At 37.7% G+C, this 24,676-nt stretch overlaps 1 protein-coding gene across 3 annotated transcripts in view; it reads left to right on the top strand.

Annotated features, from left to right (window-relative positions):
• Positions 1–22,970, top strand: part of FZD6 (frizzled class receptor 6) — a 67,161-nt gene extending 44,191 nt beyond the window's left edge. For all 3 annotated transcript variants that reach the window (XM_066564808.1, XM_066564790.1, XM_066564799.1), the window contains 5 exons: positions 12,248–12,444; positions 15,290–16,307; positions 18,631–18,779; positions 20,019–20,447; positions 20,936–22,970. In XM_066564808.1, the coding sequence (XP_066420905.1) occupies positions 12,263–12,444; positions 15,290–16,307; positions 18,631–18,779; positions 20,019–20,447; positions 20,936–21,092 (1,935 nt within the window). In that variant the 5' untranslated portion in view covers positions 12,248–12,262 and the 3' untranslated portion in view covers positions 21,093–22,970. The remainder of the gene's footprint in view (positions 1–12,247; positions 12,445–15,289; positions 16,308–18,630; positions 18,780–20,018; positions 20,448–20,935) is intronic.
• The last annotated feature ends 1,706 nt before the right edge of the window (positions 22,971–24,676 follow it).

Raw genomic sequence — 24,676 nt, 5'->3', positions numbered from 1 at the left:
GTGGACATTGACCCAATGGAACAAGCACAAAGGAGTCTTTAATTCATATTTTGGTTGTAACATTTTTGTTGTCGCTTTACCATGGTACTAAAGAGCAGGGGAGGCTTTTGTAAAAAGTGGTAAATTTAGAACATCATGTGTTACTGTTTACAAACTTTTCTAGCTTCTCAGAATGTAGTGCATGTCACAAAAGATTGTGGTGATGAAACAGCTGAATTGATGCTTGTTAAATGGAAGTTGGCAGATGCCAAAATATTTTTTATACATAGTTCATATGGATCAAAGGAACTACAAGATAGTACAACCGACTTCTCTGTTTGTTATGTCTCAAGAAATATAGTGGACATGAGTAATTCTTTTGAGCATCACCTTGGAAGTTGCAGAAAAGCATTGACTAAGGGTTTGAAAACATGTGAATTATCTGTGTAATTTTGTAAAAGAACATAAAAATTTGGGATGTGTGTTCATTTTTATACTCTCTTGCTCTCAGGTATTCCAAGGAAACATACATCATGTTTAGTTCTTAGAGTGATGCTTATAGCAACATTCATAAACCATTTTTGCTGATTCTTATGGGTACAGTAAATTACAGCCACTAAAAAAGTGTTTACTACCTATAGTACTGAGGCCCTTCAAGTGTGATTGGCTTGTGCAGATTGACTGAAAGCAGACAGGCAAATCTGAGAATCCCATTATCCTGGCTCTGAGCATATCAGTCATCTGCAAAATCTGCTGCTGCTTTCTCTGAGCAGCAGGACTTGCCCGCTTGATAATGTGAATAGCACTGCCTTGCTCTTTGTTCTGCAAGGATACTGTTTAGAATGCATGGGGGTCCAAAATACTGCTTGCTTGGCAAAGAGATGGTGGCTGGGGTTCTTGGAGATGGTGTTGACAGTGTGATTCCAAGAGCCTCCTCTTTATCCATCTTCAGAGGTTATGCTTACTCTGGCAAATAATTTGGTGTTACAGGAGTGGATCACTAGCTGAGGTTGTCAGCACACTTCTTACCTGTTTGCTGCCTGAGACAGAGGAGTTCTACTCTGGGTTAGATTTTGGCCAGTCTCACTGTGCATGGGGTCTGAAGCTGGCCTATGGAAGGCTGTCTTGCAGATCTTTGTCAGCATCTGAGAAATACCATGGTATCTTGTTGTTTGTCTCCTGCGGATGTCTGTCCCTTCTGCAGTGCCCTGGTAAATATTTAAGTGCAGCTGCAAGCTGTAGGTGGTTTCTTAGTCCTGCTGTGCAGCCTTGTCTCCAATTCCCTCTTCTCCACACTCAAATCTGCAATTACTGGGTAAATGAAGGCAGTGATGGACTTAGTCTTGTGGCTGTAGCCTACTCCTAGAGGACACCCGTGGATGTACAGAACAGCTTCCCTGAAACTTTTTATATAGAGAATGAAAGCAGGAACAGAGCTACTGAGTTTGACTGCTTTGCCTTCACTGATGGAAGACAGTTATGGCCTGGGAGCTGAGCTGTCTGCTGAGAACACATAATCCTTGGTGGTGGGGAGAGTCAGCAGTGGGTACAAAGCTTTGAGACACAGGTGCAATTTCCATATTGTCTTAGTGTTTTTGTGGAAGTGGCTGCTGCCCAGTGGAACCTTGTGAACTTCATCTGGTCATTAGTAAAACCGAGCATTAGATTAGGTAGGATAGGTCTGCTGAGGGTAATGTGGTGACCATGATTTTGAAGGTCATCTTCATATATCTTTCTTTGAATAGTAGGCAAGTAGGACAGAACTGTATATTGTTGTGTGCTGGTGGTCCACACTGTTTGCCCTTTGCTGTCTGTGAGCTGTCAAACTGTGGGATCAACAACTGGGTAACAACTCACACCCAGTGCATTGGCCCACAGCAGCTCTGGCAACAGCAACTGGGTAGTCTTGAAGGATTTGGTAAAGCAAGGTACATTGTGGGACATCTTTGCAAGGCTCCTGATGTTTGTCATCTACGAATCTAGCCTTAGAATGGCAGAGGATCCTGATGTCTTTCTGAAGCGAGCTTTGTGGTGTTTGGGTGTGAGATGCTCTTTGCCCACAGTGCTGCATGGGTCAGGAGGCTGGATGGAGCTCAGGCGCCTTTTTTTGCTGGTGGAGGTTGAATGGAGGCTTAGTTTTCCATTTGCAGGATGGATGTTCAAAGTGATAACTTGGCTACAAGATATTACCTATGCCTTCTTTGAAAAAGACCATAAAAGCAAATGGTCCAGAAAATAACCACATTGGATGGGGAATGTGGTCACATGTCCATGGTTTCTTTTCTAGTTTGACAATGCAGTGATTAAAGCTGACAATTTCTAAGACTACTGTTGTGTCATCTCTTTAGTTCTTTACTGTATTCCAGAGGAGGGGGTGGGAGTAACTGCACCACAAAATTTGCTGCCTTTTTCTCTCTCTCGGTGCTGACTGTTGATTCACCAGCCCCTAGGGGCAAACATAGTTCCTTTGTCACATGGTTGCCTTTTTGGGTCTTCTCTGTGTATTTGTGTGCATCTGTGATTGCTGTAACACGTTGGTAATTTGTCTGCCAGAGTAAAAGATGCATATGTCTGCCCTCTTTTTCTGAGCTGTGTAGTGTAGACAAGTGGAGACTTGCTGGATTTCTGCATAGCTATTGGGAGAGGCGGGCAGGGGTGTGTAAGAGCTGTGTGAGAAGCTACTGTAGATGAGGGGAGAGAGGCCTGGATGATCAATCTTTGTAGGACAGTAAGGATGTCCTCTTACTGAAGATACCCTTCCTCTAGACAAGAGCTTCCTGGGAAGAAAAAAAAATCCACCTTTCCTGTACTTAAACTTCTGGTAGATCAAGTTATTTCAAAGAATAACCACATCCTTCCAAGTTTGTCTCATGCTGTATTCCCCAGAGGGCCTGCATAACCAGATTCTACTGCCACAAAGCACTTAGTGGCCAAACTCTCTACACAGTTTTCCTGCATGCAAAATTAAAAGCATTTCTTTTCTGGAGAGGGATTGTACCCATCCAGCTCATGGTGACCTAGCAATACCTGTTTGCTAGGATGCCATGTCCCTGCTGCATACTGTTTCACATGAGCTAATGCTCTTGCAAGGAAGGTACAAGGTGCACCATTCTAAGAATCCAGCTGGGTGGGGGATCTCGCTGGGGATTATACACAGAGCTACAAACAGAATATTAAATGTCGAAGGTTAACGCGGCCCACAAATCGTAACGTGACAGGGAGAAAGAAAAGGTGGCCTTAGGTTTTTAGAACAGGAGAAATAGGGAGGATAATGAGGGAAGTGTCACCAAGATGAGCACTGTGGGCTAACAATAAGGAAACAGTGTCTGATGCAGGCTTTTAAAGCTAGGGAGTGTCTCAAAGTATGACCAACTGGAAGTAGTGAAAGCAGCAGACAGAGGTAATGATTGCAGATGCTGAGGTAGGTGACTGCAGCTTCATGGGCTTCAGCTTGGTCAAATGACTTGTGCATGCCTGACTGATATCTCCTACATCATAACAAAGTTGTTTTTTTAAAGACCACTAAAGTTTTCATTTAAGACTGCTCAAAAATGCAGTAGGGAAGAAAGAAACGGTGCAGGTTTACTACTCTGGTGACTTGGGCGGTGCTATTGTGCTGAAGTGTTTCTCCTTGCTCACAGAGAGAGGGGGAAGCATAAATCTGGATGACTTTTGGAACCAGAGCAGTAATGACTTCTGCTGGAATTTCTTAGAAATGGGGGGCTTTTTTAAAGATAAGACTGTCTATCAACATTATTACAGGTAATGCTTTACATTGAATGCTGCACAAAAGTTTAGCAATAAATCCATGTACTCTTGTAACACATGGCGAATAAAAGGAGAATTTAAGATTTGAGATTCTTATGCTACTGCAGTCCAGATGTAATGAAGCTTTGTCCAGACTTCAGATGTCTGAGGGCCTGCATTATACCTTCCTTCAGTTAACTCATAGTTTTCTGTCTTTTATGCTGTCTAGTTTACGCAAAACCTAAATCAGATACAATGTATAACTGAAAATCTTTGTAAAAATAGTTCAGTTCTGTAACACTTGGGAAAAAGCTCTCATGTTTGTTAAAGACTGTAAATTGCAGAGGCTGGAATATCTATAATTTAGGTCAAGTTATAATTTAGGTTAGAACAAAAAAATGCAGTGGATTTTGGTCATAAGCTATTTTGAAAAGTATTTGAAATACTTGTACTTTAGTTTGTTTCAGATAGTGAGATGTAAAATTCCTGTCTGTATTGTTTATAACCTTTGCTATACTTAAAAATATAGGCATATATGTATTTTTATTTTGCATGTGAAAATACTTAAAGAGAAAATATGGAATTAAGTTGTTTTACTACAGAAAGAAATTCTGTTGCTAGATCCCTGTGTGGGCCATTCTCTTGAGTTGGACTTGGTCCTAGTGATTCCCTTCCAACTCAGAATATCTTGCAGCTCTGTATAGTTAGTACAAAACCATCCAGAGTGTATAAAAGTAAAGAAGCAGAATAGCCTGCTTTATCCTTCTGTGTCTGTGCCCATTTATAGTGTCAATGGCAACCTTAGTGCCAAGGTGTGGTATTGGAGTAGTTTTGTGGAGATTGTCTTACCTTTTTTTGAAAGTGCATGAGTGCCTTGCTGTCCTATCAACCTTTGAAAACATTCCCCTATGTGCTTTATCCTTGCCCTGGTAGGATTTTTGATTAATATTCCCATAACCTTTGAGTAGCTAATATGAAAGTTCAGACCAGGATGTGTATGCAGACACGTGTGTGTATAAATATATATGTATGTATGTATATTGCATGCATATATATGATGTATGTATGTATATTATATTGTGTTGGAGGAGGGATGGTGAAGAGTTTGCAGTCAGTCTCGTTCTTGCTGCAGATCCATTGAACTGCTGAGCGATGGGGCTCCCTGAGCGATTGCCCAGCCCGGCATCTGCACTCTTGCCTGGACGGGTGATGAATGATGAAGCTCAGTCCCGCCCCCAGGGGCACCTGGCTGCCCTCTGGCCGGTGCCGGGGCACTTCACAGCACAGGGGTTTTTGGGATCAGCTGCCATCCTTTGCCCTCTGAACGCTGATCCGCTGCAGGCAGCTCCGGCCGTCCGGCTGTGGGAGGAGCGCTGCTGGGCACGGTCGGGCTTATCAGCCACTGCACGGGGCTGTGCCCAGGCTTTGTTCACAGCCCTTTGACAGTCTAAGTGCATGTGTTGCCTTTGCTGTTCGGTTGAAGGACAAAAATAAGCTTATATCTTTGCAAACATCTTTCTGCAGAACGGCATCGTTTGTCCCACTGCTTGTTTACTGCCCATTTCTTTCTCTGCACCACCCCTAGCCTCTACCAGCTCTTTGAACTTCAGATTTCCTGGAGTAGGAAACTTAAACTATTGTCTTTTAAACTACGGGGGCAACCTACTTTGTACTCTGACAAAATACTTCATTCTTATCTATGTAAATGTTAAGTTGATTACATTTTTAAAATGTTTGAAAAGCTTTTAGATTAAACACAACTTCATGTGCTTTTAGTTTATTGTGGAAGCTGCAGAAAGTAATGCTGTTTTTTTTAAAGCAACTTTTTAAAATAGAAGTCAAATTCATGTATGTTTGATGGTTTTCTTTTTACCTCTGTCAAATCAAGATGCACTAATAATGCATATTAAACTTAAAAGTATTCAGATTTATAATATACATCTTATATCCATTTATAGCTAAAATATAAATGGTGACTTTTAGTCCTGAATAACTTTTGTTGGTTTACCCATGTAATTTTAACTGAATTGAGAAAATACAGATTACAGCTGATACTTGCTGCTGGCAGCAGTAGTTGATTATTACTCAGAGCTCAGGTAGAGACATGGTGTATATGGGCTCTCAGATGAGCTCATACCATGTTCCTTGCTGGTTTAAAGGATGGTTTACATTGCACTAATGTTTCTGTGCATTCCCATGTTCCTGTTTTGCAGTTCTGTTAAGTAGCAGCTTTTAACAGGCATGTAGCAACAAGGCACTGACACTTAAACTGCCTCAGCTTCCTGCAAAATCCTTACATACCAAATTAAGTGTATTTAACTTGCCTTTGATCTAAATTCCTCAATGTAACTTCCAATGGGAAAAAGCTAGTCTTTTCTCAACCCTGCTTTGAATCTATTGGACTTGTACATTTCATCCTTCATTTAGTTTCATGTGTTGGGACATTTATTTATCATGACTTAGTTAATTGTGCATGAACTAGAAGTCGGAGGTTCTTGGCAGCTGATTCACTATGGCCATCAGCAAATTGCCACCCTTGCCAGCCTGTCTAGGAATTGCATGAAGGCATTAATCCCTCAGGGTGTGATGCTAATCTTGTGTGCATCCAGTTGAGAATAACTCCATTGTAACAATAGTGTAGGATTAAATCAGCCGTGCCATACTTGCTCCACTGTTTTTAATGGAAACAGATTATCATTGTAAAAGTGGCTAAAGATACGGTGAAGATTGTTAGTGTAGCTCTGTGAGTAGAAAGAGTAATTACTGTCTCCTCTTCTGAGATAGGTTATATGCACTGTGATTGACAGTGGCTATATTTCCTGACTATCACATCTGAAAACTTACATGTTTATAAATATATTTGGTTTAGAGTTTGAGGCTATACTTCAATTCTCTAGTGACTGGATAGTAGGTTTGTTTGTATGGTACTGTAAATTATTAACAATTAATTTTTAATTATTAATCATGAAAGTGCCCTGCAATAAGCAAGGGAGTTGGTGATCCTTCTGGGCCCCTTCCAATCTGAGATGTTCTATGACTCTAATTATTCATTATTTAGGTGGGTGTTATTTCCTTTAAAGCAGATACATAGTTACATGAATAGCAATGTATATCTTTAGTATAGGTAGGAATCTGAGGTACACAGTGGAGTAAAATTGTAGAAATACAGATTTAAGCCTGCCTTTGCTTCAGTGACTGAAATACAGAATTCTGTAAGCAACAAGGTTGTAGTGTTCCTTTAATCAAAACATATGTATCAAAGAGCTGACATGGCTTAACACTACAACAGTTAGTGTCTGTCATTGTTTAACTTGGGTAACCTCAATGTTAACTAGATTAATGAAGCTAAATGCTTTCACATGGTAGGTAGAGCCCAGTGGTTAGGAGAGCAGGTTCTTACTGTCTTAGGTATCTGACTCCAGTGGCTGAAAAAAGGCTCAAGTCCTCTGTGCAATTCAAGGTATTTCCTGTCTTTTACAATGAAGGTTTGCAATGGATGATTGTAACAAAGACTTTGATATTTCAGTCCACAGTTTTCTATATTATGAAAGTGTCTCTGTGACACTGATCAGCAGAGTACAGGAGAGTATTTTCACTTACTTGTTTTGGTATATGCTGGTAGTTATCATACATCTGAACCCCAGAGACTGTTCATCTCTGGTAATGCTTCTCTCTAGGATCAGACTGAGGTGAGGTACAACAAGCATTTGAAATGTTTGCATGGAATAGTGAACTTGTTTCTCTTGTGTCTTGCAGTTGTAAGCCTACTAAGCACAAAACAGAGAAGCATGGTGAGCACAGACAGGATCCATGTATAGTTCTAGGTTGCAATTTACTTGTTGGCAAAGCACATTTAAGGACATGTTTGCACTTAGACATTCTTTCTGTGTTTTGCACCATTTGTCTTCACTTGTCTCTGTTGTGTTACTGTTTGTAGAACCACACCATAACTGGATTTCTGAGGTAGCTTGTCTTTGCTGCTGGAGATAATTTAACATAGACACACCTTGTAAGGACTCTAGGACTTCATAAGGTGTTCATGTTTGTTAGTGGAAAGTTTGCATCCCAGTCCTTGGTTCTTCACTGATAGTGCTTGAGGCATGCCCCTCTTGCTGTTACAGGCTACATCATCTTTGTCTTTACAGCTGCTATTAGATTGTTAGTTTGGGTTTTTTTGTTGTTGTTTTTTTTAAAAGATTGTTACTGTATTCTAGTTTGTCTTATATTTACTGAGTTTTGTTTCCCATTGTCAAGAAGATGAGAATTTATATTTTAGAACATACACTGACTGTGTGAGGCTCCCTTTCTGTTTTTTCAAGAGTGTAGTTTCACTCTATTTTTAGCATTCTCATCACCCAGTGTGCAGATTTTCATCTCTTCTTCATATGACAGGGCAGTGGTTGCTAATGCTTAAAATGCCAAGTGCCTTGGTTTCCTGGAAGAGCGAATTTTGTTTGTTTGTGCCACATGCAGACCCTGAACTTCCTGAAGAGAGGAGGATTATGGTATAAGATTGTGAGTTTAATCCCAGACTTGCATGCTTAGGACGCCAGCATGTGCATGCATGCAATTTACCCAGCTGACCACGTGGGTAAAATGTGGTTTGTGGTTGGGACATCCACGGTTCAGATAAAGTGTCCTTGAAAGAACTGAATTTTACTGTCAGTGAGCTTGTGATCTTGGCTTTACTTTGTGCTTCCAGACTATGAAGCTGGAGGAGCAAATACTTTGGTTTTGGTAAGATTTTGCTTTTATGGAAACACAGACATACTATTTTCTATGAGCAGACTTTTCCATTTTGGCTAGCTGGAAGTGAAGCCCACATTTAAATATACTTCATTTTAGCAGAGTTCCAGGCACAATTCACTAACACTTCTGATGTTCTTAAATGGTAAAAGTAAGCAGTTGCTGAAAATAAATCTGTATTTACAAATTCCATGTGTGTGTGCTTGAGGCAAAGTTTTACGTTTTATAGAGTTTTTTTTTTGGTTGAGAAAACTCATTGGCTGTAAAATCTATTAGTTTTTTGAGGGACTCCATGCTTCTGTTGAAAGGGATAATTCAGATTATATATACTTCAGTTTCCAAAAACATGTTCACAGCCTATATATTTTTAAGAAACTATGCTGGTAACCCATTGTAGACTTTGTTTTCCAATGCCAGCCTAAAGCACAAGAAGAAAAATAGGTATAAATAAATAGATAAATGTTTTTTTCCCAATAAGAGGTATTAAATCCTGAGCTGATAGTTTCATGCTATACCAAATAAATCACTGGAGTGGTTCCCCTTAGTTACTTGTACTGAAACCTCTGATAACAAACTAATTCATAAATGGATCTAGAAGAGGGATAGGTACTGAATGTGCTGAGAAAACAAAATGGGATGAAAGAATTGCAGAGAGATCATGTACTAGAAGCAACTGGACAATAAAATGGTAGGTATGATCTAGGGTAGGGAAATGCAGAGTAATAAGTTTGGGGGAAAATAACCCCCAGAGTAATAAATATGGGGGAAGAGTAACACCCACTATCTGTACTAGTGAGTGGGCACAGTATTTTACCAGTTACTGTCACTCAGAAAGTCTTCGTTGTCACTGGAAATGTGATGTCAGTCTTCAAATTTAGTCAAGGCAAATAGAAGACAAAGTATATTATGAAAAGGAGCAGAAATCAAAATTTAAAGCATTACTATACTAATATATAAATATATTATAAAAATTATAGCAGGAAGACAAAATGGAAAGGAAAAAGTATAGTGCAATCTGTTACCTGTTTGTCAAAACACACATTGGGCTGCAAAACCAGGAGTTACAATAAACAGATAAAGTGCATTATTTTCTTGCCAATGTCTGTTTAAATTATGCTGGACAATTTATTGCTGTAGTATTTTACAAAGGGTTCAAACATAAATGATTGAAAAAGGGAGAAGATGCATTTTAGGAAGAAAGGTTTGTCACTCTTCTCAACACAGTGGTTGTGTTGCAATGTGCAGCATGTTTCCTAAATCCTTGCTAGTAGGAAACTGGAAGAGATGTCAGCTTGTCTTATTACAGCCCCCTTGCTACCAGCCAGGGGGGAATGAGGTGTCCAGCTGGATGGTCTGACTCAGGAGGTCAGCTTGTGTTTTCAGAACATTAAACTTCTTGCTCTTGTGCTCATACTTTCAGGTGTCAGAAGGTAAATATTTTTAGCAAGCTGAAAGAAATAAAAGAAATATTGTAAGGACAGTTACTCTTGGCAGCCAAGTCCTTGGAATACTGCTCTGATTACAATATAGGCTAAACATGGCATTCTTCCTAAAAATTTTTAAATTTATCTGTTGGGGTGGTTTTGCATTTAAATAAAATATACTCTTTAAATGAGTGTTTAGACAATGACCACATGCTTTAGTAAAACTCTTTATGCAAATGCAAGCATTTTATTCTTGCTTGTCATTCGTTATCTGCCTCTAATATACAATACCATTATACATGTTGTGATTTTTGTGCTATTTTAGCTTTTAGGTAGCTTCATATGACAGAAACTCTGTTAGAGTGGTAGAGGTTAGTTTTATGTCCTGACTTTCTTCTCTGGATGTTTTCTTTATGCTCATTTTCTGTATCAAAGGAACAGGCTTAAAATATGTAAGCCTATTTTCTGTATTGGAAAATGCTATTTAGAAACTGTCAAGTTGCTTATGAAAATAGTTGGTAAAATATCACTGTAGGTAAACTCAGTTTCATTGATATAAATACTGAGATTTTAAAAAATCTTTACTTTTCTAGATAAGATTGATGAAAAAGTTTTTGGCTGGTAGTCCAAAATTTGCTCTAGAAAATTAATTTTACTTCTTATTGAATGAGATGAACTGTGGGTGACAAAAAGGAAGAATTCAGAACAATCAAGACAAATTCTGCAAGACAATGTCAAAAATAAACTCAATTTCTGTAACAATTGAATATGACTACCCAGGCTATTTTGTTTATCCTAAGTTCCGGGAAGAACAGAGCAAATACAAATTAAGAATTGAGAAGAAAGGAAGCATCATAATTATGCAAAGGGAATTTAATTCATTTAAGGTAAACTCCTGAGTACTTTTTTTATCTGAAGCGAAGCAGACTTTAGGAAATAATCCAATTTATGGAACTGGAACACAGTATACCAGAACTGCATTTCTGTCCTTGTCACGAAATACTCAAATATAGGGTTCCAGCAAAGGCAACTCAAGAGGAGGCATTCAGAGAGGGGGTCAAACTAATGTATGCCTCTTGTAATGGCTTGTGCAGATGCAGCACAGAGCTGGAGTGCTCTGAAGGGTACTGCCAGCATTTTTTGGTTTGTCATAAAGCACTTGTATGTTATTCTTGCTCTGCCTTATCTTCTTCCTTCCTCCCCATACATTCCTGTGTTTATTACCAAGGTCCTTTAAGGACTTGTAGGTATTTCATTTTGTAAGGGAATTTTATTTAGCAATGTCTTTTCTTTTAAACTGCACGTTCAGTAGCAATACTTGCTTCTTGAGTAAGGAGATAGATAGATAGATAGATAGATAGATAGATAGATATGCAATGCTTAAAAGCTAGAAAAAGTAAGGATACTGTTCTGGACTCAGAATCTAATCTTTCCTTTTACAGCCATTGGTTGAATGTTTGAAAGACATAGATACTGATGGGAAATAATTAAATAAAATTCTTACTACACAAAAATCTTACTGAAAGCTTGACCTACTTTGAAAATTGCATGCACTGTTCCTGTTTAACATCGCACATAACATTTGCACACATGGTAGTATTTTGAGCAAAATAATTTGCTCTAACAATAAAGCTGAGAAAATGTAGAACAGAAAGGCTGGGGTTTTTTTACTTAAAAGCCTGTCTGACTGTGAATAAGCAATTGAATGCATTGAGCAGAAAAAGTTAAACTTCATTCTATGCATTCTCTTTACTCACTGCCTGGTACTTGGTAATCCAGGCAAAGAAATTCTCAGTCATGTTGAGAGAGATTTTAAATGAGATGTTTAAAAATGAGAAATAATGTTTAGACCTCATTAACAACAAAAAAAAAAAGCTCTAAATTTAATTAGCATGAGAGATGAGTATATCACACCACTTAGGACTGAAAATGTAATCTAACAGGAACTACAGGAACAGACACACCTTAGAAAACCTTAGGGCATTTGTTTAGAAGCTGACTGATGTACAAAGAAACTCAATGTTTTACTTTATTTTTAAATACCTTGGGCATTCATAATACCTTTCAGATTTCTAATGTTGTCACATAGGAAACATGAAGTTTGGATAGCCAAATCCAAAGATCCTTGTCCAAGATCCTGGGACAAGGGCTGGGCTGGAAGTGCCAACAGAGCCTCTTGCCACTCAAGCCAGTGGGTTTTGCTTTTTCAGAACTGCTGAACAAACACTATTTTCTAGTATTTTTTCAAAACCTATATAGGATTAAATGTAAGCCCTAGTGATGAAAGTTAGTTTTGATGCTTTGAATTATCTTTTAAAAATTGCTAACCAAAGCCTTTTTCTTCCCTGTAGCCTTTCCTTATTCTTATGAATCTTCACTGTTCACCAGACGTCCACACATTTCTGTGCAGAGCCTTTGTCCCAGCCTGCCTAGATCAGATTCACGTGATTCACCCCTGTCGAAGCCTCTGTGAGAAAGTGTATTCTGACTGCAAGCAGTTGATGGATACTTTTGGAATTGCATGGCCTGAAGAGCTTGAATGTACCAGGTATTTTTCATATTGACAGGTGGTGGGAGTGGTATTTTCATGTTTCACACAGACTGAGTTGAAAATCTGAGGCAGACTATTAAATATCACCTCGCAGTAATTTCCTTACTATGCTGACCCTGCAGTGCTTATGCATGGGACTATTTCTTTATTAAAACTTTTTTGTTATTCAAATTATCACCTGCATTTTCTGCCTGTGACAGTTTTTGCAACAAAGCTCTGCGACAGTTCTTTTCAATAATCACATCCTGGCAAGAGGTAGCTTTTTCACTGTACATTTCTAAAAGTTTTAAATATTATATGTTACAGCAGAGATTTTGCTTTGGTTTCTGATCTCTAAACTAGGGATATGATCATGCTTACTTTATTAGGGGTTTTAGAAGTAACTGCTCGTAAGATGATGGAATGTAGAATATTCTGTATTTCAACAGACCCAGAACATTGCATAGTAGAAACTTTCCATTGCCCCTGTTTAAGTGTGCCAACCTAGTCTTGTGTTGCTTTTCCTGTACTGCCTGCCAAAACTCCCTTTTTTGAAGTGTCACCTTTTCCTCAAAGGTGTTCACATGTCTGTTTCAGATAGAGGACAATTAATACTTCATTTGGGGAAAAGATTTCTATATATTTTAAATGGAAACCACTGGAAACACTCCAATGCAATCTTTTTGAGATTATGACCTCCAACTGTGGATATTTATAAATTATTAAGGCCAGATTTTTTTTTTTTTGTTAACATGCATCCAGTCAAGAGGTGCAGGAAAGGAGCAGAGACTCGAAACTCAATTTTTAGCGGTTGCTAATCTGTGATGGGGCTGAGGGAGAGCTGGGACAGTTGTCCTGGGGATGACTTCTGGTAGAGATCAGTACTGGAGTCAATATGACAAGTGACATTAATGCCATTTCCCATAGTTCTTCAGAAAAATAGAAGTTGTGGAGTTTTAAGACAAGGAGGCATTAACTTCTCCCATCTTTTGTGGGGTTCTATGTGACAATAGTGCCCCTCAGCCAGCAGATATCTTTAAGGATTATTTTGAAAAAGTATGACAATTACAAGTGAATGCAATTATTCAATATATCTTTAAAATGACATTTAAAATAAAATTATGTTTTTTGCAGGATTTAGTGCAACTTCAAATTATTTTAATACTGTTTACTGAAATGAACCTTTCCTGTTCATATATGAAGTTATACCTCCCTGGTAGCCAGTACTGAAAAGTCCATGTTCTGAGAAGTCCAGGATGTTGTTAGAGCAGCAGAGATCCTGCTTCTGCAGCCCATGGAAGAAGAGCTGGTGTGAGCATGTAACTGAAATACTGAAGTCCACACTTCTGTATTCTTACAGATGAACATGAAGCTGATTAAGACAATGAGTGAATGAAGTTCACTCTCTTTCCACATGCACTGCTCCAGCCTGTGGTTAATGAGAGAATCTGCCATAGAATCAGTTTTCTTAACAATTAGTCTGGATTTAGTTGGACAGCATGATAGGCAGTAAAACACAGAACTGAAGGAGTTTTTAGCTGGAGCTGAGCTTGGACACTGAATTGAGAGGCTCTTGTAATAGTGTTTGACAAAGAATGTCAACGTAACAGAATTACACTTTAAAAGCTAGAATGCGAAACTTGTTCCTTTTAATGTACATTTAAACTTGGAAGGCCTGTGACCATCAATCCCATTTTGAGTAAATGCTTACCTGCTTGAGTTACATAATCTTATTTGAAGATACATCCAGCACTACTAATATGGCAGTATTATAAAAAGATCACATCCTATGTCCAGTTAAACCCTGGAGCAGTTTTTAAATTAACAGCACAGTGCTAGAAAATTGTGACAATACTAATAATTTTGACAGTGCTTGCATTTTCTACTTAGGTTTTTTTTCAGTTAGTTTGTTTATTGTTGGTAATGAAATAGCAGTACAACACAAAAAATTCTAATAATCATGTACTAGTCATCAAGTGTGATGTCTGTCTTCTTCCTTAATTGGAAGCTTGTATTTTCACAAGATTTTTTGCTGTCACAAACAGTCAGTTATCAAACATTTTTTAAAAAGATATACTGTAAATATTTTATGTGCATATGTAAAATTTTACATAATAATAATTTTAATTTTAAAGTGTAGAATGATTGCAATTTGAGTAGTGTTTCATAAATTATAAAGCTAGAGAGCAACAGTTAAATGCAATTGAAATCTTCTGAAATTAGAATAGTTGAAGTTTGGATTTTATAATGTCATCTGATTTTTTTTCACATAATTTCACATTTGCATCATCTATAAAATTTAATAGTGCTTAGGATCAGATTTTTCTCATATTTATAAGAAGTGATTCTGATGCCTTATCAAGGCTGACCTAGAACAGAGGCTAGATAGAGTTAAAGAATAAAGCAGGTATTTATTAGAAGGCCTCAATGGATACACCTTGGGCAGCACAAGAGCCCAGCCAGGGCTACACCCAAGATGAACCCAAAATGGTCACAAAATGGACAACTGGTCACGAGGTCTCTCACTTTTATAAGTTCTAGTCCATTAGCATATTGGAGTTAATTGTCCAATTTTAGATTTAGGTTATGAAGTCTCATCCTTCTTGTTTTTCTCTCTTCAGTCCACGTTGTTTATGCTCTGGGGCCTGAAATTTGGGTAGTTGTCCTTGGTTCCAAGCTAGGAAAGGAATTGTTTTTGTCTAGCTGCTCTGTGAAGAGAGCTTACCATCTCATAATATGAAGCTCAGAACTACACACTAAAGCAGTACAGAGTCTGAAAAATATAAAAGCTAAAACCTAAGGCATCAATTCTAGTTGAGGATGAGGGCTATTGAGATATTTCCTCTTCTCTTTACTTATTCAGGTTAATCAACTGTGATGAGGCTGCTCCTGCCACTGCTGCTGTAACCACAAACATACATGGAACTCAGAAGACCCCAAGCCAGATCCGAAGGGATTATGGATTCTGGTGTCCCCGACACCTACACACTACCAATGGACAAGGCTACAAGTTTCTAGGAATTGATCAGTGTGCACCCCCATGTCCCAATATGTACTTCAAGAATTATGAATTGGATGTGGCAAAAAGTTTTATTGGAATAGTTTCAATCTTTTGTCTTTGTGCTACACTGTTCACGTTCCTAACTTTTCTGATTGATGTTAAAAGGTTTAGATACCCAGAGAGGCCAATCATCTATTATTCTGTCTGTTACAGCATAGTCTCTCTAATGTACTTTATTGGATTTTTACTTGGGAACAGAACTGCCTGTAATGAGGCAGATGAGAAGTTAGAAATTGGTGAAACAGTTGTTCTTGGCTCCCAGAACAAAGCCTGTACTGTCCTTTTCATGGTTTTGTACTTTTTCACTATGGCAGGAACTATATGGTGGGTGATTCTGACCATCACTTGGTTCCTTGCAGCAGGAAGAAAATGGAGCTGTGAAGCTATTGCACAGAAGGCCATGTGGTTCCATGCAGTTGCCTGGGGAATACCTGGTTTTCTAACCATTATGCTCCTTGCAATGAACAAAGTGGAAGGGGACAATATCAGTGGAGTTTGTTTTGTGGGTCTCTACGACCTGGATGCCTCGCTGTACTTCGTGCTTTTGCCGCTGTGCCTCTGTGTGTTTTTCGGTCTCTCTCTCCTTTTAGCTGGCATCATTTCTCTGAACCACGTGCGGCAGGTCATTCAGCACGACGGCAGGAACCAGGAGAAGCTCAAGAAGTTCATGATCCGAATTGGAGTTTTCAGTGGGTTGTACTTGGTGCCTCTTGTAGCCCTTCTCGGATGTTACGTTTATGAACTGGTGAATCGGAAGATCTGGGAAACTACTTGGGTGTTTGACCACTGTGACCAGTACCATATTCCTTGCCCTTATCAGGCAAGTAACGTTTTCCTTTATAAAGTTAATTAGCAAAAACCCTTATGCATATCTGCCATGCAATGAGTAATCAGTTCAAAAACATGGAGTGATTAGTTCCTTTTCAAGTCAAAAAACAATGGAATATTATTTTTGCTTTGAAAATTTTAATCTAATTGGTAGCATTCAGCAATTAAATTCAACTTGCAGCTCTAACAGAATATATAGCTTTTTGCAATCTTTGAACTTGATGTTACAATTGTGATGGAGGAGGGTTGTTCTTCACAATATTTGTTTCTGAAAGCATTTGCTTAGTACTTCAGTGCCAAGCTCATTATCAAAGTACATAAGTTGAATTTTCATCAATTTTGGTTGAAGCTGAAATAAGGATTCTTAAAAATTTAGACTAAATTGGATTTTAAATGCTGCTTATAACCACAGATTTAGAATCACTTTTTTTTTCTTTAAAGTGTAGAAGTGTAAACCATGTGAAATTACAGGACAAATTTCCCATATATTTTTTTCCACAATAGCTGTAGTTTGCAGGCTGATTTTCAGAAATGCAAAGAATTCTTTATTAAAAAAACCAATCAAAACAAAAAGCAAATAAAGAAAAAAACCTCAACTAAAATTGTGGAGGTGATTGTGTTTAATATTTGCCTCTTAAGATCCAACTTCTTTGGAAAGACTTTTAAATTAAATCTGCCTATGTTCAGTAGAATAAATTTTCTGCAGTTGCAGGGAGTTTTGTATACTGACAAGTATTATTTCTTTCTATTTAAGAACAAATATATAAGAAGACAGCATCACTAAAAAATGCGAGTGTCTTGTGTCATCTTTCATTGCATTACACTTCCCATCTATGTTTTTTGCTGCAATAAACTATCATTAAAAATGAGGAATAGAAATACAGGCATTATTGAATGATCAGGATTGACCTTTTTCATTCTTAAACACCATTTAGTATCCTCTGGATTGAAGTCAGTGTAGGCTGAGAGCAGCGCAGCTCACAGACTACTTAGTTATTTTGGCTTCCAATGCTGTTTCTTAACAAGTGTATTTTGACTTCAGTGGGTTTTATTCTGAGCTCTGTATAAACCTAAATGCTTCAGAATATACAAGTTTGAAAACAAGACTTTTATGCTTTAAAAATAATCAATAAATTTGTTTTGTGGTGCTTAAATATAACAGCTTGGCATAATAACACAGAGCATGTATTTTTAGCCTTTAATTAACCCATTGGAAGGAAGAAATATCAACATTAAATATTACACAAAGATCTACTTTATGGGATCTGTCCCTATGATAGACAGCGTGTGCTAATTGTGGAATAGCTCAAAGTGGTGTGCTTGGCCTTGGCTTATCTGAGCTGGCTTGTAGACTTTTGTTACATTTGCCAGATGAAAACCAAATAAAACCAGACTGAAGTAGCTAATGTTACCTGGCTAACAAAAATAGTGGCTTTCATAGATGGGTCTGGCAGATAAGACAAGTGGCATAAATTAAACTTGCAGCATGACTGCTGAAGATAATGATCTCTCACTGGGTTAAATGTCTCAGCTCCTATGATACAGCTCTGCAAATAGGTGGATTAAATTTGCAATAAACAGCTACTGTGCAGTTCCCTGCAGCTCCTTGAAGATGCTGTCTAATCAGATTAACTCCCAACTAATCCTTCCAGTACCTGAAGGGAGCCTACAAGAAAGAGGAAGAGAGACTTTTACAAGGGCATGTAGTGACAGGACATGGGGGAATAGCTTTGAACTGAAAAGAGAGTAAGTTTAGATTAGGAAGATATTAGGAAGAAATCCTTTACTTTGAAGGTGGAGAGGCACTGAAACGGGTTTGCCAAAGAAGTTGTGGATACCTTATCCCTGAAGTGTTCAAGGCCAGGCTGGAATGGGGCTTTGATCAACCTGGTCTAGTGGGAGGTGTTCCTGCCTGTGGCATCTGGGATAGAAGTTGATGATCTTTAAGGTCCCTTCCAACCCAAACCATTCTGTGATCCACTTATTGTTTCTTTTAAGTTGAAGGGATAAATCTTTCATATTTACCTCTGGAGAACATTTTTATTAATACTATTACTCCCAAAATTACGTTTCCTTTCAATTTAAAAGAAAAGCAATTCCTTCTGACAGATCTCTTCTGTGTGTATATTCAGCTTAACACATCTGACTTGTCTGTACATGTCTGATGTTTGTCCACAGTACAAGTCTCAACAAAGAGCAACAGTCATAAGGAGAAAGTCTCTCATTTAAGAAATGTATTTGTTTTCTTCATTTAAAAAAATAAATCAATGAGTATATTTTCTTCTTTGCATTTATTAATTTTTTTTATCTTCTAGGCAAAAGCACTAGCAAGACCAGAAATATTTTTGTTTCTGATGAAATACTTGCTGACATTAATTGTTGGCATATCTCCAGTGTTCTGGGTGGGAAGTAAAAAGACCTGCTCTGAATGGGCCAATTTCTTCAACAGAAACCGCAAAAGAGAGTAAGAATTTTTTTTCTCTGTTTTTTAAAGCGTAAACTTAAATTTGGCTTTCAGACATGTGTTTTTATATATAGCTCAGATAATCAAAATGTTGTCCTCAGACTATAAATGCTGCTTTGAGCATCAGCAGAATTCCACTGGAATCTGGGGAAGTTTTAAATATGCACTGACCCTTTAACAACAGTCTCAAGAAGACAGAAAATATTTTCCTCTGCTGATTTCTCTTTGTAGAGCAGAAGGTGTGTTGCTGTGTTTAGCATTGGCTAATACAGATCTGGTTCACAGTCAAAGGAGGAAAGATAGTATCAGCCATCAGTTTAGTTCTTTTCAGGTGTTGTGACCACCTCATTTGACACAGTACTTAGTACTATGTTTACTGTCATGCAATAATAATATTCTCTTTTCTCCTCTGCCAGGCTTGTCTTCTTTTGAAATTAATATTCATTGAACCCTCCTTACTACCACTTTTATTGCATTAATCTAGTGTTCCTTTTTTTTTTTAATTAAACAGAAGAATTCCGTTTTATTACCTAATTTAAGCAAATTTATATCTGTGGATTTAAATAGCTTATAAATATTGTCTCCATTTCTTATAGTTGTTGCTTTTTCCAATTCTTTTTATGTCTTGATTATTTCTTTTCAGATTATCTGTTACTTATAAATGATATTGTGGCTTTAGATAATTTTGTTTCTTCGGTTTTCCCAAGGCAGTAGTCTCTAAGGTCTTTTTATTTTACATCTCCATTCCTCAATGGTGAATCTATAGCTTCCTTTCCCTCTCCCCTCTTTTTCCATTTCCTGTATAATTTTTGCTTGTGTTTTAGATGTCAATTGCTTTTAGCTACAAGGATTTAAAAATAATGAAGTTATTTTTACAATGCTTATATTTTTTCATTTGGAGGAGGTTGACTCTATATATAGAGTTGGTAATGCAACTGCTTATGAGCTAATTCTTCTTTTCTCTCTAGTAGATCATTAATTCACTGTAGTCATTGGACCTATTTGCAGAAGTAAGAAATGTAGAAATCTGCTTTATTTATTTGTTCCACAGACAGTTACTTTGGAGCCGTTATGATTTTCCTCCTCTTTTCACATATAATTTTTTCCCTGTGTTCATTAACACCCAGCTCAGATTGCATCACTGGTTGCTATTCTTTCAAGGTTTTGTGTACTACTCTTTATTATATTATAGCTAACATTATCCTCTTTGTTCAGTGATGTGCTTGTACTCTCTTCCAGTCCAATCAGTGAGAGTCGAAGAGTGCTGCAAGAATCATGTGAATTTTTCTTGAGGCACAATTCCAAAGTTAAACATAAAAAGAAGCACTACAAGTCAACTTCACACAGACTGAAAGTCATTTCAAAGTCAATGGGGACCAGTACAAGTGGCACAACAAATCATGGAACTTCTGCAGTAGCAATCACTAATCATGATTACTTGAGCCAAGAAACTGTGGCAGAAATTAAAAGCTCTCCAGAGACATCTGAGAAGGAGATGGAGGCAGATGGAGCATCCGCCCGAAGAGTGGAGGAAGGTGAAACCAGCGGAGATCAGATGTTCCCCAGTGCTAAACTGACCGTGGATCAGCTGGAAAGGAGAAACAAAGCAGACAGCACCTGCCATATGAGTACTTTGGCTGAGAGTATTAAGAGAGTAGGTGAAGGAAGGTAAGGCTCCTGAACTCAGTGTTTTCTTTGTTTCTACATATTACCACTGGTTTTGTTGGTGTTCTGTTTCTTCTCTCTGAAGAATCAGGGTACTCTCAGGATGCACCTGACCTTCAGTAGTTGTCAAGAGAACTTGCAGACTGTGGCCATGTATGTTTGGCTTCTGGGCTGTTTTGTATTTTTTTAGGGTTCTTCTTTTTCTTTTAAGCATTGTGTGCTGGAGCTTCAGCTTGTAGGATATTCTTGCCTTGCTGAACAGTGACCCTCAAGAAACCTGTGTATGCACTGCAATCACTTTGAGAGGTGATGAGTCTGAAAAAGAGCAATGATGATTGTAGGCTTGGAAAAGTGTACAGAACTCTACTGCATTCTTTTGAAAAGAATACAGCTGAATATATATTATGATTTCACTACTCAATTTTTTCCCAGTGTAATGGAAATTAAACTGTGCTTAAAAGTTACTGTCTTTTATTTTTCTTTACTTACAGAATAACTCCTAAAAATGATTTTAGTGAATCTCCTTCACTACAAAGGAGCTGTTCCCAAATACCTGATGTCCCACAGTCACCTTCCATATCACTACTTGTCTACTCAGCTTCAGACACGAGAAGAGAGTTGGATTCAGGAAACAGTTCTAATCCTTGAAAGATAGAAAATGTATATGAACATTTGTATTGCATAAGACTGAAAATTTATATGAACATTTGCATTGTATAAAACTGACATGAGTTCTTTGTTACACTGGAAATAATGGATATTCTGTGCCTTATTAAAAACACATATATCCTGCTTTGCACTTAAAAATGTATGTTTTGTTGTGGGGACAGCTAGCAATAATGTACTGTATTTAATCCTGTCCAGGACTAATGGAAATTGAAGTTCTGTAGGACATGGCAATAATGTAAGAAAAAGATGAGAGACAAATATTATTCCTCATATAAAGAACACTTTGTAATGAGTTGCATTAAAATAATACTTCAAAAGCACTGTTACTTCTCAAGGTATAAAATTCCATCTGCCTCTTCAATATTTTTCAAAATTTGTAACTTTTTCTCTTTTTTACTGTCTCTTGAACAACAGTATCACTTAAGTAAGTGATGCACAAATTTCTAAATACTCTAAATGATGCATCATGTTGTATCAATTATAGCACTGGTTTGTGGTAGCTTGTACACTGAATATGAAAAGGAATCTGAAATTATAGCAGTTTATTTTGTACATAAAAATGAATTTTGTAAATAAGTGACTGCATAAGGTAAATCTTTAGAATTGCTCTTTTGTATGTAATGTACAAACTTGGGAAAGTTCCTGTGTTTCCCTTAGGGTGTTGCTGAAGCCAGCAGTCCCCTGGTGATCAGCCAACGTGACACAGTTCTGAGAAAAGCAGGCTGGACCTTTACCCATATCATGCACTGATGTTTGGGGTGAGACAGGCCCTGCTGCAGGGATGCTGCAGAAGGTGCAGCTCTGTCTCAGAGAAATGCCTCCTGGAGCCTCTCCTGGCCTGGTGTTCCAGGGCATGGTGACAAAGGGGACACCTCAGACTCCTGGGCTCAGTGGGCACAGCCTGACGTGCAGGCTTGGGGCTTTTGTCCTGAGCTGCAGTGAGAGCTCATCTCGTGCTGTTTCTAAGTGAGTAACTTCATTTTTTAAAAAATTCTATAAAGAAATATCTTGCAGATAACTGCTGCGAATAACTGGTGAGTTATGAATATGCAGGTTTCTTTAACAATCTATTTACAGAGAAGACAGCCTTAGTACTTTTCCTCCAAAATCTAGTTTTCTACAAAGCCTAATTTTCTATTATGCTACAGCAATATATTTTCTCTAAATCAAAAAGGCCTTAATACATATAGCCTTTCTTATGCTAGGTGGTTCTCAGGAGCAAGTACTGCTGATGTGGATGACAATTTCATTGTCTGACTTCATTTGAGTCAATTTTTTTTAAGAGCCAATGGGATTTGTTACTTGAGATAATTTGGAGACAGATTTTGCTGTTTTCTAAACCTAAATGTCAGTGCATTTTGTAAAACTGTCCAGCATCTTGCATTTGACCACTAATAAGAATGTGTTTCAATGTTATGGTATTAGGCAGAGAATTACTGTGAGTTGGGGCAGCATTCATGGTGATGCATTGAACAATGAAAATTGCATGGTACAAAGGACATGTAAATGCTGGAACAAAAGTAACTATGTTCTGATAAACCAAAGTTATTTGTTTATCCATCATGCATTAAAAATGAAGGTTTTTTACCTTTATATTACAGTATCTGCATTTTAGCATTTGTAATTTATTGCTATCAATGGGATATGCTCTTTCTTTTAGAATTTTCCCATTAAAAGTACACAGAATTCTTGCTACTGAGTGGACAGTAGGAAAGATATGAAAAACCTCCTGTGAAAAGGTGCACAAAATACCCTTCATTTTTCTAGTTCTGTTTGTAACCAGGTAACTTTATACACATGTTCAGTAGTTTTGTTATTACTGTATTTGTTGGTAATAAAATATGCTGTTGTATAGTATGAGCTTCTGAGTGGATATTTCTCAGTAACTAGATGTGGCATGTTTGTTGCTCTACCCACTACTGTAGTACTTTTGCACCTAAAACACAAGTATTTTTTAGTAGGGCTGTGTGAGTTAGTAAGTATTGCAATGCTTTTAGTTCTCCTGTGTGAGAAACTGAGACAGAACAATGCTGGAAATTGTTCTCATGAACACAGACTTATGCAGGAGTAAGGAACTTGAACTAGTTCTTTCATCCTAATATTTACAGCATCTTTTCTTTCATGACCTCTAAAGACCTCCTTTAGATTATGTAGAATGTGTATTTCCAGACTGCTCATGCTGCCACCTTCTTAAAATACTGATTTTTAATTTTTAGTGCTATTCCCCCTTTTTACAAAGCTCTGGAAAAAATTTGTTTTGTGGTAACTTTTCTGCTCTACAAAAAGTAAAGTAATTTTGAAGTTACAGCAATACTGTGGGCTTAAAAATAGGTAAATTATCAAAGTGTGAAATACAAAGCAATAATCAAAACATTGACTAGGAATGAAACTCATCAGTGGTAGATTGAGACTGTAGCACTTTGTGTTCCAGGGCAGCTGCACCAGAAAAAACAGAATTCCCAGGGTGATCCTTGCAGGCAGAGGCTGTGCCCTCTCTGGGTGCTTTAACCAAGTACTCAAGCAGTGAATGGGAAGTTAAAGTTCTGTTTGAATGCTCACTGCAGTGATGAGGAGAAGGAAACTGAGAGAAAAGGGGCACAGAGATGAGTCAGGGCCTGGAAGACCGACTGCCTTATGGTGAGGGGCAATGCAGAATATCATAAGCAGCTTCTCTGACAAAAGGTATTTTTTTTGTTTGCTTTCTTCTTGTTATCTGAAGGAAGTTAAACCATTCATGTTCAAAGGGCATTTCTGAACCTGTGAGAATGACTTCTCCCTGGGAAGAAGGGAGCTGATCTCCATCAGCTGAAGTTGTTTAATGGAGGCTAGCAGTCTTCTGGAAGATGTTGCTGTAAATCCAGCTATTTACACTGATACAGCCATTTTAGTCTTGTTTGCTGCCACTGTATGCAAGAAGCTAGATCACAGGATACTGACAGCTTCTCCAAACCTGGAATTATGTGTGCCAAATAGTCTTTCTCTGAATGAAGATGTCATAAATCTGTTCAAATTATGCATTGCACTGAGTTTTCAGGTTGCATAGAAAATCTTTCAAAGGACAAGATAAAATTAGCATATCAAATAATACTTGATTTGTGAAATAAACAGCACCTGAAATTACCAATATGGTACTTTTATGGTACATGTTGTTTATACTGTATCTTACTGCTCTGTTTTGCTAAATGTGTTTGGTGAAAACCAGGATAGACTTTACCTAGAGTGTAAATCTCTGCATATAGTTGAAAAAATAAGTCTAAGTTTGAAAATATAAAGAAAATGATGTTTGTAACATTTAAAATGTGCTATTGCCAAAGGAAAAAAAACCCACAAAAACCTGCAGTTATTTAAAACTTACTGTTTTTTTTAGAGTAAAAATCCCAACAATTCAGTGATGGAGCACTAACAAGGTGAAGTATCATACAATTTTCTTTGACAACTGTTCAGCTGATTTACAGAGAACTGTAGCTCCTTTTTCCTTACAGGATACAGAATATATTTGGTTTAAACAGTCAAATCCAGTTGAAATTCAGAAGCAAAATAGAAAAAAGCAATATGAAAAGTTG

Source organism: Molothrus aeneus, chromosome 1 (assembly GCF_037042795.1).
Source record: "Molothrus aeneus isolate 106 chromosome 1, BPBGC_Maene_1.0, whole genome shotgun sequence".
In the NCBI taxonomy this organism is placed as follows: domain Eukaryota; kingdom Metazoa; phylum Chordata; class Aves; order Passeriformes; family Icteridae; genus Molothrus; species Molothrus aeneus.
The sequence above is the reverse complement of the archived record's forward strand: the minus strand, read 5'-3'. Positions and strand labels throughout refer to the sequence as shown.